Source organism: Trachurus japonicus, chromosome 17, assembly GCF_045865225.1.
Source record: "Trachurus japonicus isolate A0001 chromosome 17, Traja_1.0".
Classification (NCBI taxonomy): Eukaryota; Metazoa; Chordata; class Actinopteri; order Carangiformes; family Carangidae; genus Trachurus; species Trachurus japonicus.
In genome coordinates, this window is record NC_140923.1 from 35,115,651 (window position 1) to 35,129,909 (window position 14,259).

Consider the following 14,259-nt stretch of genomic DNA (forward strand, 5'->3'; position numbering starts at 1 on the left):
CTGTTATTATGAGCCAAAGAAGGATAACTGGGCCATCTGGATCATTAATGTAGCGAGTATAGCTCAATGAAGGAAATTAATCTTTAATAGATATGGCATGGAAGTTCAAAACAGGCCATGAATACTAAATACATAGTTCTAATAATTGATGTTGAATTTAAAATTAATATTATTAATCTATTTTAATTTTCCTCTTTAATTGTGTGTCTGAATTTCACCAATTGAAATACATTTTACTTTAACTGGACAGTTGTTTGTGAATCTAAAAAATGTTTTTTTCAATTGCCCGACTTGGAGGTACCCAGGGGAAATGTCACATGTCATCAAATATTTCAGTGCTTTGGATTCAGTGGTTTTCATTAACAGCATTAAATATTCAGCAGTGACTGCATTTCACAGTTATGTATTCAGCTGCCTGTAAGACCCAAATCCTTTCTTTGCCTCCACAGAGTGAAAGGCGTATGTAGGTGTTGCCACAATTATAAACGGTATAAAACTAATGTGCTTAATACTGCAGGTCTTTTATATTGTGCTGAAATGCATGAGGAATAGATAATCTAGTTGTTGCATTTGTTGCATAACCAATCAATTCTACAGTCTGATAGTGTCTCACATTGATAGACTAATCTTGAATTTATTCAGCCCCTCAAGCTGTATTTAGAATTTAAAGCTTTTTTCCTTCTCCCTTATCCAAACTATAGTGTGAGTTCAGTTTTAAATGTCAACATTTTTAATCATATACAGTATATATATATATTTATTGTTGGGCGGAGGCTGGATAATTTTCTAATCACAGGGGAAATGCATAAAATGAAAAAAAAAGCCAAAAAGCCAGCCTGTGTTAACTGGGAGTTGTGAAGCAAAAACTGAAAATAAATGACTATAGCCAGTTGAATTAATGAAATCAGAGAGATATCGGGTGTGAACAAAGTCACAGTAGTGAGAGATCACTACTACCCATCAGTCGGTTAGTGCCACTGAGCTTCACTGGCACAGGTTTGGTCTCTTAAGAAGTCAACACACACAAATGTCTTTAACAAACCCAATTTGGAGTTTGTTTGTGTGTCCAGAGAGCTCACACCTCAGATGATTCCTATTTAATGATGGCAAAATAGTACATTTACTCCAAATTACTCAGGGGAAATTCAGACTGAAATTGGGTAAAGATTGATGGCTGCTGCTGCTGCTGTTGCTGCTGCTGTTGAGGAACACTCATTAATTCCTCAAATCAGAGCAAGGTGCCTGTTTGAAGCCGCTACAGCTTTCTCTGATAATCATAAAACCTCTGCAATGATTACCTGTCCTGCACAATTACAAGCTTACATGTGATGTAATAGGCCTACATCTCGTACTGATACTCAGCTTACCAGAGGTTTGACTTAACATCCATGCTCCTCCTGTGCTTTTTTTCTTGTCTTGACAGATTTACACTCGCTACGGAAAATGCTACACTTTCAACTCGGGGTTGGATGGCAACCCTTTGCTGACCACGTTAAAAGGTGGCACAGGGAACGGCTTGGAGATCATGTTGGACATTCAGCAGGACGAATACCTGCCTGTTTGGGGAGAGACAGGTCAGTGCAACTTTAACCACTCTGACTATTTTGGTAACATTTGATCTCATAACAGTTATGTTTAGATTTCAGGAAATCACAGCGACACCTCCAGTCTTTTGTCATCTCTCTAACATGTCAGTGTGTCACTTCCTATGTAAAACAAACCCCAAGGTTTCTTGGATTATCATGAATTTATTTCTAAATCTTTGCATTCTTTGCACCACACAGAACAGAAGTGATATACTACCGTGTTTCTGCAGGTCTAAAACCTCTGAAAATGCATTCACTAACACATTGTTTCCATTTTATGTTGGACTACAACACCACTGAGACAGTCATGAACTAAACAGCATGTAATAATCTGTTCAATACTGGTGAAACACATTAACATATGAATATTTCTCTCAAATTACCTTCTGGCATTACGTTTATAAAGTCTTTATGTGTCTGTATACAACTCAACATCTCTGCCACAGGAAGGATAAATAGCCACAAAACTGGTTTCCATTTGGAGACTGTCCTTTTTTTTGTTACATTTTCTGGCGTGCTGTATCCACAGATGAGACCTCCTACGAAGCAGGCATCAAGGTTCAGATCCACAGCCAGGATGAGCCACCCTTCATTGACCAACTGGGATTTGGTGTGGCCCCTGGTTTTCAAACTTTTGTGTCATGTCAACAGCAACTGGTACCTAATATTCAGCCTCCTCCCCTCCGACGTCACAACCTCGACCTTTATTTTATTTTTTGCTCTGCTTGTGTTTGTCCCTAAATCCTCACTAGCCAGTGCCCATTACCTCTGTGTCCCGGTGCCCGGAGCAAAATTAGATCTGTGATTAACCTTGTGTGGGAAATGTGCAGCTAAAGTGTTAAATAAACAGCCAGTGGATCTGGATAAAATAAATGAAACTGAGGAGTCGTAGCAGCCAAGAAACATTGATAGAGCAGGGCCAAGTAATGATTGGATGCGAGCATACAAGCATACTGTGCTTATCAGAGCCAAAAGAACCTCAGACTATACAGCATGCAAAATATCTGGCAGCTTAGAGTGTTTGTTTTATTTTTCATCTCAAGTCTTATTGAGGGAAAAGTGAATTTATGAAAATATGAATACAGCTATGAATGCTGTGCCTCTTGTGGCGCATTCAAAGAGAAGGCAGAGAAGCTGTGGGACGGCTCAGAGATTTCACACAGCTGTGGTCATCAGACTTTAATTGTCAAAATATTAACTGTGATTAAGTCAGCCTAATTTGAGGTTTTTTGAAGAGAGATTAACAATTTCTTATAATAAATGTCCCTAAAAGACTTCAATTAATATTAATCATGATGAGTGATTTCTCTCACTGGCAGCAGCATTCAGCCTGCTCTGTTTTTAAGTCTTACTATATTGTAGATTATGTGACCTCTGAGGAGCCTCAAAAGTTTCTATATCTTGAGGGAAATATCTTTTATTTTATGTTAAATTGAACTATCAAAAGAAGGCCGGTGCACCTGCCATCATATTAGTTTATTTTCCAATTCCATTAACTCTTAAACTCTGAATCCACAGATAACAAAGATGACCCACAGCTATTTTGATTCAGGGGCATAGTAAAATGAGGGTTTTAGCACCCAATATGAAGGGAGGCAAAAAGGGCCAGTGGCAAATTAGCTCTTAGTCTGAAACTATCCCCTCACCGCCGCCAGTGAAGGATGAAAAGTAATAAGGATAGTTGAGCCCAAATTGATCAGAAAGCCTGTGTGCAAGGTCATAATACTGAGCTCTCATGGATTTCCTATCCAGATCTAATGAAACTGTACGGCAGTTATGTGATGTTGCTAAGGCAACAAATTCAAATTGTCTCTCTCTTTTTTGTTTTTTGCTTGAATAGCACACAAGCCAAACAGCAGCCTTTGATTTGCAAAGGGAAACAGTATGAGATTAGAAAATTATCCTCTGACAAACAGCAAAACCCTCATTGTAAGCCAAGAAAATGGTGTCTGTGCTACGGAGGATTTCAGGTTTCTGCAGTGATTACCTTTGAGATCAAGTGTATTTTTGTGTTGTACTGCAGTCTTATTAATATTTGTATCACCCCAGATGGAGGACTAAATCTATTTCATTGTTTTTACAATAATCATTAATCCTGGAGTTAATGGTCTTGGTTAGTTCATGGGCATGAGAGCTTGAAATTATCAAATAAAATCTTCACCCTTTTTTTTTTTAGCAGAATAACATGGGATGATTGAGACAGAGTTTGGTCTCTTCAAACAGACGCTTGGACACCACAAAGATGACAAATTTTAATTTTGGGAAGCAGTTTTGATCTTTATATATATATATATATGATATATAAGTATGTCTCACCCTCTTTATTTCCTTCTCTCTCTCTAAAAATGTTGTAAAATGCTCCAAGTGTCTCATCATTCAACCATCTCAGAGAAGTGAATCTGGACTGTTTATCACCTTCACAAAGTTTCCGCCAGAAAGCAAAAGAGCGCAGATTGTCATTTATAATCATAACAGGAGCGCCCACACCAGTGACAGCTAAAAGACATGTTTACGACCTGAAAGATGTGCTGAATTAATTAGGCTGTCATTAAAGCCTGGGCAGCATTAATTTCACTCAGTCTCCTACGAGTATAGTGACACTGCTCTCAGTGTAATAATAGACAGCTGGACGAAGCTCTTACAATTTCATTTGACATTTAATTTTTTTTGTAAAGCTTCTGGCAGGAATTAATTTTTTAATTGGAGGCTTTGGCTTTTGAACCATGAGGGACATAAAGACTACAACTGCAAATTCTGGACCAGAATTATGTATTGTATTGTAACTGAACTGTGTCTGGAGTTCAGAACAGACTCGCTGAATGAACCGGTGCTGCGACACTGCGGAGTCTTCACACACCGCTGGGAGCTGTAGCTGCTTTGCTGTTATACTGACACCAGGCTGTCTGTCCCTTACCATACTGTTGCTCCTCTTTTATTTTGATAATAATGATGGGCTGTGTTCCCTCACCCCTCGCCCTAGATGAGACGTCCTATGAGGCCGGCATAAAGGTACAGCTTCACTCTCAGTCAGAGCCTCCTTTCCTCCATGAGCTGGGCTTCGGGGTTGCCCCCGGCTTCCAAACGTTCGTTTCCACCCAAGAGCAGAGGGTAGCGTACTTTTACTGTCTGGGCTTGCTGCATGCCAAAACACCCCCCCACCCCACAAAAAAATCCACTGTTTTGTTGAACAGCTACACACTCATCATCAAGTTCCACACTTCATTTGCTGGCCCCCTTTTACCTCAAGGAATGGATTCATCTGCCCTCCTCCGTGTGGCTGAAGCAAAAACATCTGCAGTCCCCCACTGTTGTCACTGTCTTCTCTGTTGAATAGATATCAGTAAAGAGCAGCCAACGTTTTTCATTCCAGCTTTAAACCATTCATTCAGGTCTGTTGCTTGACTTTACCCTTTCACTGCCATCTACACTTTTTTTCTTCTTCTCGCTTTTGTGTTGTCAGGGCGATCCACTGGCCTGCTCCTTCATGTCATCTGGAGGGACCAGGCTGCATGATTCATTATGTTTTATTACCCGTGAGGACTCTGGCATCACTTTGAAGTCTTAGCATTTATTGCGCTAGGTTTTTATCTGCAGTGTTACTGTTACTCCACTTATGAGAGTCCGTGGGCTAGAAACGGACTTCAATAAAGGCTTAATCATGTTTGCCAGTGTAAGTCCACTTCCTCAATGAATTGTGCTCTATCGCTGCGACTCTCGACTGACCAAATGGTTGTTAGATTGTCAGAGGTTAACGCAGTTAGAGCTGGAGGAGATGATTGGACATAACGGTGAACCTTAATGTGACAACGGCAGCATCATCTCACTGTGAAGTTTGTCAGGAAGAAGCCCTTGGCATTGAATGCCGGCTAGTTTCCACAGCAATTAACAGCTATGTGCTCAAGCATCTCTGCACTTCATAAATAATTGGTTCATTTTTGTCCTATAAATGAGTAGTAGGCATTCATTACCATAAACTGCTGTAAACAAGACTTTTAAAGGGGACTGAAAGGCTCGCTGGCTTCTAACTGTGTCAGTTGTGTTCAGTTCCTTTTAAAATGTCAATGGGAACTCTATAAACGGATCACGCTCAGCCATCGCTGCAGATGCAAGACGAGCACCATGGGTCTAACTCAGAATGTGAACCAGAACCTTATAAGTCATTAAATATTCCTCATTAGGATATTCATTAAGAATTCCCTGAGATACTCATGAAAGTTGTGACCTGCTCTTCACCTTTTTATGAGAGTTTTACCTCTAATGAGACCGCAGACTGACTACACACTACATCTTCATTACAGTACATTGTTTTAATTCACAGGATTATGCTGTCTTGGTTGTTTCTCTATAAACTCTCACGGGCAAAGATGACAGAAAAAGAAAACAATAAAATCACTTAAGAAGGCTTTAAGAGAGACGTTTAATTCATTTTGACATATTGTCATTAAAATATCACTTACCATACAGTGCACTAGGATGTTATTTTCTGTATAATGTCTGTTCAATTCATTTAATTGTTCATTTGAAAACTGCAAACTGTTTATTGTTGAGTTTCATTCTCAGGGTTGTAAAATTTGTCCATTGATTGTGGTGTCCTGTCTGAAACTACATATTTTACAGATTTCTCTTAAGCCTGTCTCTATTCCCATGGTACTCTGCTTCCTACCGGGGACTAGACCTGCATTAGTAATGTTCTGCATGACGTTTGCTTGCTACATGAGCAATAATGTTGTTCTGACTGGACATTTTGTGCAAATCTTGTGTCAGTGCACATTTTCATTTAAGTGCTTCAGTATTTCTTTTTTTCTTTTTACGTTTGAGACATTCGTGTTGGGTTTTGTCAGCTCGTTGTCCTCTTTTTGTATTAATGCTGTATCGGTCTTGCATTATGTTATTTGTTGTAATCCCGTGTGCTTATGCACTGAGAGAAAACATGTGCTGTTTGCTCTTTTCAGCTTCAGTACCTCCCTCCGCCTTGGGGAGATTGCAAATCTACTCCCATAGACTCTGAATACTTCTCTACGTACAGTATCACCGCCTGCCGCATTGACTGTGAAACCCGGTACCTGCTGGAGAATTGCAATTGCAGGATGGTTCACATGCCAGGTATGAAATCAGACTGACTCAACCAGTGAAAAATGTTACAAACACTAGTGTCCTCGTGTAGCCTTTCTGTATTTGATGTGGAATTATTTTCTCTTTAATGTTATTTCAAACAGGGACCTCAACCGTTTGCACACCTGAGCAGTACAAAGACTGTGCTGACCCAGCTTTAGGTGAGCGCACACACTGTACAGCACCACTATGAAATAGTAGTGTAATATCTTTGTATTAATGTCTGAATTCAACCTGCTCAGTCAGTAGCAGTGCCACAAGACTATTGCAGCCTGTAGATAAAACTTTCTATAACTTTAACTTGGAATGACTCTAATCTCAGACAGTACTGAAGCAAAAATAATAAAGTAAAATTATTGTTTAAAAATTCCATTAGGAAGATTTGTGATGTGTCTATGCCTCACTGATATCAAATGAATCCCACAGCGTTTTTTTTTCTCCCTCCCTCCTTCCTCAGTATTGTAGCTTCAGTCATTATTTGCTTTCATGGAAAGTGAACGATGGCAGCGAATGTAACGTTTCTTCTGTCGTGCGAGCAGATATTTTTAGCAGACACTTGAGAGCCTCTGTATGCAGCTTTGTTTGATGCTTCGCGGTGATCACAATATTTTTTTGAATGACTTTGATCATCCACAGACTTTTTGGTAGAGAAAGACAACGATTACTGTGTCTGTCAGACCCCCTGCAACATGACTCGCTATGGCAAGGAGCTGTCCATGGTTAAGATCCCCAGTAAGGCATCTGCTAAATATCTGGCTAAGAAATTCAACAAAACTGAGCAGTATATCGGGTGAGTATTATGCGGTAGCAGTGAGTTCTTAAGATAATGGTCTCTTTTTTTCTTTTCTCTGTTGATGTATGGGTGTGCTGCATGGCCTGGGTCTCCATCGTTCACCTTCAATGTAACAATAATGGAAGATAGATGCACAGGAGATGCGAGATATCATTTAGTTTAGAGCTATGTCACCGGAAATAAAATCTTTTTGGTGTGCTCTTGTCTGTCCTCTCCCCCAGAGAAAATATATTGGTCTTGGACATCTTCTTTGAAGCTCTGAATTACGAGAAGATTGAGCAGAAGAAGGCGTATGAAATTGCAGGGCTTCTCGGTAAGATTCCCGCAGTTTCAAGTTCATTGTGACAAAAAAAAAAAAAGAATGAGGCTGACCTCAGTATCAGCACTCTCAGCAGGTCTCTGCTGCATATTTCACATCATATGTGTTCACGCCCGGTGCTTTGAGGTTCCTCTTTGAACTCGTGAAACAAGCTGAACACATTTTCATAATCTGATGCTCTGGCAAGGGTAACCGGGTTGGGTCTGAGGAGAAGTACGGGCTGGATGGACACTTTTTGACAACTCTGCTGAGATTATTCAGAGAGATACTGAATTAAAAGTGACAGCACAGGGAAAAGTTTCACACTTCATTGTTCAGTAACTTTACCCACCCAAATCTATTCATCTCTTTTCCTCTAGGTGACATTGGAGGTCAGATGGGACTGTTCATTGGAGCCAGTGTTTTAACAATACTGGAAATATTTGACTACTTATATGAGGTAAAGCAATCATATCTTTTATTTATGTCTATATTTATATAAAAGCAACTCATTACAGGAATAGTTAGACACTTTTTTTCCCCCAAATATACATTTACAGTTAATCTGTTAATATGTTAAAATGTCCAGCAGCTGTTACCTTAGTTTAGTTGTATTGCTAATGTTAATGTTTAATGTTGATGCATTTCATGTGTTTGTAATGTGTGTCTGATGTTTTTCATTCAGGTGTTTAAGGATAAGGTTTTGGGTTACTTCATACGCAAGAAACGGCCACAGCGTTGCCAGAGCGACAATCTGGTAATTCTAGTCTCTTGAATGAAATTAAATGAATATGAATGTGTATTAGATGAGCTCAGGAACGACAACGACAAGAACAACAACAGGGTCTGCTCTTTTGATGAACAGCACCAGAGAAAAATGAAAGCAACGCTACATTAGTATCGTTGCGTTAGTTTTAATTTCTCTCGCAGAAATGATGCATCATCCTGGAGAACAATATATCAGTAGTAATACAAAAATATTGCTTTCATTGTGGAGTATGACCGTGTAATCTGTATAATATTCTACAAATACAGTACTCTTTGTTTACATTGTGAATATTATAGTGATTGCCTTTGATGGCAGAAAGCTGCAGTAGCTTTACCGTTGGTAGACAGATGAGTATTTTAAGACCAAACTCACTTTCTGAGCCTTTTTCTCAGCTTTTGTTTGCACTTTGTTTTGCTACAAGAGTGCCCCTCACATTCAGTGCATGGACAAGTAGAAGCAAAGTGTCTGACCTGCCTCCACTTAACTTTTATTCATGACTCACAAACTGCTCCAGAGGTTATGGACTTAATCGTAGTTAATCCCACACACCAACCCACTTACCAAGAATTTACACAATTTACAGTAGCCTCTATGTCACCCTCAATCATGTAATTACAGTTCACTTAAAGTTGTGGAAGCTGTTACTCTACTTCGGTTTTCTCTCTTTATGTCTGCCACTGTGATTATAGCAAACTCAGAATACATTAATGCGAGAGATGAATGAGCAGAAAGCAGAACAAGATTAAGGGGTCTGGAGATTCTATTAACAGTTGGTGATCAACTCAGTTTCAAAGCCCACAAGGCAATAAAACCCATTTCAACATCAAAATGAAAACTGGAGTAATGTGAGGCATTTCTGTCTCGCCCTAAATCACAGCATTTTGTTGAGCCCAGTGGTTTAACACACTGCATCTAGACGCACCTTCATTTCCCACATAGACTGTTACATAAGTTCTATACAGGGCAATGAAGAGGTTTATTTATAACCACAATCCACCCTCTTAATATCAGGAATCATCAAATATTCTGCATGTACTGCTGAATCAAACCTTGACAGTGGGATTTACTTGTCTAATTGTATTATTATTTATACAGTGTAATTATTTTGCTGTCAAAGAGGTAGGAGTGTTTTAAGCCAAAAGATATTTCAGTAAAATCTGACTGAAAGATTTAGTACATGTGACTGACTCACAGATCAGATTCCCTCCAAGATTTAACAGGATTATTTGATGTTATCGATTGTCTTATTCTTAATGCCAGGCTTAAATGTCATTGTTTTTCATCAGATCTTGGATTCAGGGTAACTGCTCTAAGAAAACACAAAACAGGTTGCTTGAGTCCACTTTTATATTCTGATCTTTATGGATGCTTTATCCCGTATTCTTCAATTTTTATTATTATTATTATTTTATATATTATTATTATTTATTATTATTTAGTCATGCATATAGTCTGTAAATCTGATCCAAGAACACTGACCACAGCAAGGGCTAAATGTAGTTTTTAGTTTCAGTTATGTTTTGGCTAAAGACACTGATCTACAGCCAATAATTCAGGAAAACTATCTGTACTATCCATTCAATGCCAATGGAGCTGAATTTCAAAATCTTATCTATATGTAATAACCTCTCAGTTATGTCTTTCTAACACATGAGGACCACTGTTCATGTCTAAAGTTCAAATCAAAATCAAAACACACACACAAACTAAAGCGCGTCCTCTTTTCTGGTGCTGTTTTAATCTAAAGCATTTAAGCAGATTGTAAAATATGCAGTCGTTTCCTTTTGTCCCTGAGTTTACTGTTTGCACTCAGCCCTTTTGGTAAAATCTCAGAAATGCAAGCTCTGGTTCTGTTGTGTGAGTCCAAGGCTTTTTCATCACATAAAATAAAAAAGATACAGCATGCAAAATGGATTGCTCCACAATTTTCCCTCAAATTGGTGAAAAAGTTATGGATTTGTGTTTGCATGAGAGTTGTTTGTTTATGCATGCCCGGTTGCCTCAGGTTCAGAAGTTGGTTTGATAGCTGATGTGGGGGGAAAAAAACGAAAAAAGCTTGTCTCTTCTTTTTTTTATGGGATTTTATGTTGACTTAAGCCAACATAGTGAAGAAAGGAGGTTGTTTGAGTTTGGTTTCTGGAGGATTAGTAATTACAAACACGATGATCAAGATGAAGAATTTATTTTAGTGGGCTGATATTTGTAGTATGTCATGCTTTTCCTAGAGTCTGACATAGTGTGATATTTACTGTATTCTGCTCCATTCATGTCACATGTTCACCTGCTTACTACAAGCCATCCTCTTTACTTCCTTTATCTCATATTCAGTGACCTTTTTCCAACAAGCCCATTGTCACATCTCCACTCAAACAGCCCGACAGTGAAGTAATGAACATAGTTGTTTTATTTGACTCTATTTAAAGTTTGGACTTCCTTCTCTTCAGTGATCATCAACATGTCTGGATGAAAGTAACTGCCCAGTGGCTTTCCCTGCTTATTCTCACCCTTCAGTACCTTAATGAGGGGGGAAACACTCTTCTTGCAGTATTCCCTCACAAGTTTGACTGATAGCATTTGCATTGTGTTTTATTTTCATTTCAGTCACCCTCACCCATCTTTCTTTTCATCATGTCTATTCCAGGAGTTTCCAGAGAACCCAACCAGCCCTGGTGTCACGCCTAATCATGCCCCCAGGTAGCACACCCCATTGATAATAGCTGCTCCCTCCCATGCTGTCCCTCTCTTTCATACATACCTGAGACCATCTCATACATCATTTCCTCGGTGGCTACAAATGATTTGGTTGGCTTTAGTCGGCATACAAATGGAAAAAAAACGGGGTGATTGTCGAATTGCAGTGAGCATTTTCATATTTACCGCCGTGTCAGGACAGTTTAGTTTTGCTCTGTGTTTGTATTTATTGGCTCAACAGAAGACATGAGTTGGTTGGATTCTCCACTCTGCATAACTTGCTCCTTCCACTGAATAATGATGCTTTCTTTTCCCGAAGGATAAACCGCACTACTCCTGTGAAAATAGATTACATATTTATTGAATCATTTTACAAAAAGTCGAACCACATAGGATCTATTTGTCTCCCTGCAGCACAGAGGTCCATTTCGAGGCAATGCGTTTCAGGATCGTGCCAGATAACATCACTAGATGCATTACTTTGTGATGTTATCACAGGTCTGCATGCAGTGAGTTTGCACAAAATATAAATGGTTCTTTGTCTGCTGGAATAGCCATTTTTGCCGGTGGGACTACCAGGGTTGTTATCCACATATCAGCGGTTATCTACTCTGCGAGCGTACATACAGAGAAATGCAGACGTATGTGGATGTTTCAACTTCCGTAACTTAAAGAATTTATTCTGCTAGTGTAAAATCAGGACTAAAAATATGCTGTTTTCTTTTTCCTCTCCCTCCTTTCACTCATCTTTCCCCACCTTCCCCCACTTTTCTTTAAACTCTCTTCTCACTACCTGTGAAACATATGCGATGTGGCTGATCTTGGAACCTCCAAATCTGTTGTATTCATTACCTCATCATTGTCCACATATGTTTCTGTCATTCATCGTCCTCTGCTATCATATTCTTGTGTCCCGTACCTTAACAATGAGTAACTTCATTTTTATTTTCGTTTTTGCTCCAAACCTCCGTTCCCCCGTTTTTTTTGTTTTCTTGTCACAATCCTCCCTGTCCTTCCATGATCGTCGCCCCGGTTTCTCTCATTTTACCTGTGCGTCATTTCGTTGCGCCATCATCGCCATCCCTCCTTCATCACCCCTCCCTTAACCCGGTTGAACTCGTCTTCCCTCCTTCCCTCCCCTTCTGTTTTTCCAGAGCACCTGTGACACCCTCCGGAGTCACTCGGACAGTCTCGGATTCACGCCGAACATGTTACCTCGTCACCCGACTCTAGGCAACTTTGAGGAGTTTGCTTGTTGACAACATAAAGTAGGGGTCAGGGGTGGGATGGCACATCCGGGAACTTGACAGCAAACTGTGAAATAATTTATGTAATGAACAGAAAAAGGGTTGAGTGTGTAACTCAAACAACGTATAGTAGAGTTTATCAATGCCTGAATAGAAATAGAGTACTATCATCTGAAAAAAAAGAGACCACTTCCAAAACAGAACTCAGGTTTAACTGCCATGTCAAGGCATCCGTGTTAATTTATTCATGTTTCATTTTTGTGGATTTGTTTTTCTTATCCAGTCACTTTAGAGTATACAATCACTGAAGATAATGTGTCCAAAAAAGGGATTCTGACCTGTGTTGAGATCAGTTAACGTAGTACTGTTGTGCCAGTTTTGCTGTACATCAATCAAATTAAAAAAGAAAACAGGAAAAAAAAAATAGAATACATGTGGATTGGTATGTGTAGCATTGCGGTTTCTTATCGGTGTTACGTCTCCAGCATCTAACCAATGCTGCATTGAGTGACCTTATAACCTGTCACCAGATAGAGCAGGAGAGCCTTTTCAGAAATCAGCTCTGCTTTGAGGAGCTGATTGGTCGTAGATTAGAGCTGCTCATACCTGAATGAAAACACTGAACAAGTGTTTAAATGTTGCCTTTTGCTACTATGAGGCTTTGACTTGCCTCATTAATTAGACAACTGTGCTTATTGAATTTAAAAACAGAGGAGGAACTTGATTATTTGTACATATATGCAAGTGTTTAGTTCTACATAGACCCTGAGATGGCAGAAGCTACTGAGCTGGATGTTTTTGTTAACTCACTTTTTACATACATTAAGGATTAAAAAATGAGTCAGGAGGCCAAAAAAGGCTGTTGATTGTATCTTTATATCTTTATATAGCCGACGTTTTAGTTTTCATAAATATTTCCCATTTTTTTGGGACAGTGTTGCTACGCTGACTGTTGCAAATACGATGCTAGCATTCAGCTTGCTGTAAAAGTTGGCCCTTGATACCATGGAAACACATCAGAGGAGAAAACAATCAGACTTTCTTCCACCTTTTCAAAAACCCTGTTTTTTTTCTTTTCCTTTCTTTTCTTTTCGTGTCTTAAAGGTGTTCATCAGCACAATGCCCCTGTGATAGTAATCTATTCTCTATTGAACATTAATAGAGTTTAAAACACGTGTTGGTGACATTCCTAAACTTGACTGAAATTTGTAAATAAACGCAATCAAATGCCATGAAGAAATTCATGTCAAATATATATATATAAGTATATACAAATTAAAAACAGTTTCTGGTGATTACAACATGACTGACAGCTGGATAGACTTTATTAGATACAAGAGAATTGCCTCAAAACATCAAAACCACCGTGCACCTCAGCCCCATTCAGTTCAGTTGATTTATAACAGAAATGCATTGTACAATTTTACCATTGTATCCTACTATGATTATGATTATTATCATTATTATTATTACAGAACATGTAATAAGTCACAAATAAAAGTTTGTGATGTATAAATGATCAAGTATAATAAACTCTATATTTACCCATCTTACTCATGTACACAACTTTTCTTCTTACCTTCGTGTCAGTCTTTCCTCTCTGCTTAATGTTCACCGTGTTCTTTAAACCCTTGACACCACAGTTATGGACTTGTAGGTACATTTGCACATCGTCACTATAAATACTTAATTGATTGATTTTTTCATTTATTTATTTATTTTTAAATGTGAAACTTTCAAGTATAATGCCAATCCAGTGAGTG

The 14,259-nt window shown here is 38.8% G+C and overlaps 1 protein-coding gene across 11 annotated transcripts in view; it reads left to right on the top strand.

Moving 5' to 3' along the window:
* The window catches only part of asic1c (acid-sensing (proton-gated) ion channel 1c), a 96,093-nt gene that overhangs the window by 81,556 nt on the left and 278 nt on the right, over positions 1 to 14,259 (top strand). For 3 of the 11 annotated variants that reach the window (XM_085805629.1, XM_085805633.1, XM_085805625.1), the window contains exons 2-11: positions 1,424 to 1,574; positions 2,116 to 2,243; positions 6,539 to 6,689; positions 6,803 to 6,859; positions 7,335 to 7,488; positions 7,713 to 7,804; positions 8,170 to 8,249; positions 8,475 to 8,546; positions 11,200 to 11,252; positions 12,404 to 12,925. In XM_085805629.1, the coding sequence (XP_085661755.1) occupies positions 1,424 to 1,574; positions 2,116 to 2,243; positions 6,539 to 6,689; positions 6,803 to 6,859; positions 7,335 to 7,488; positions 7,713 to 7,804; positions 8,170 to 8,249; positions 8,475 to 8,546; positions 11,200 to 11,252; positions 12,404 to 12,482 (1,017 nt within the window). In that variant the 3' untranslated portion in view covers positions 12,483 to 12,925. Of the gene's footprint in view, positions 1 to 1,423; positions 1,575 to 2,115; positions 2,244 to 4,566; positions 4,695 to 6,538; positions 6,690 to 6,802; positions 6,860 to 7,334; positions 7,489 to 7,712; positions 7,805 to 8,169; positions 8,250 to 8,474; positions 8,547 to 11,199; positions 11,253 to 12,403; positions 12,926 to 14,259 lie in introns of those variants that run through there. The other 8 variants (XM_085805634.1, XM_085805635.1, XM_085805628.1 and 5 more) reach the window with 5 other exon arrangements.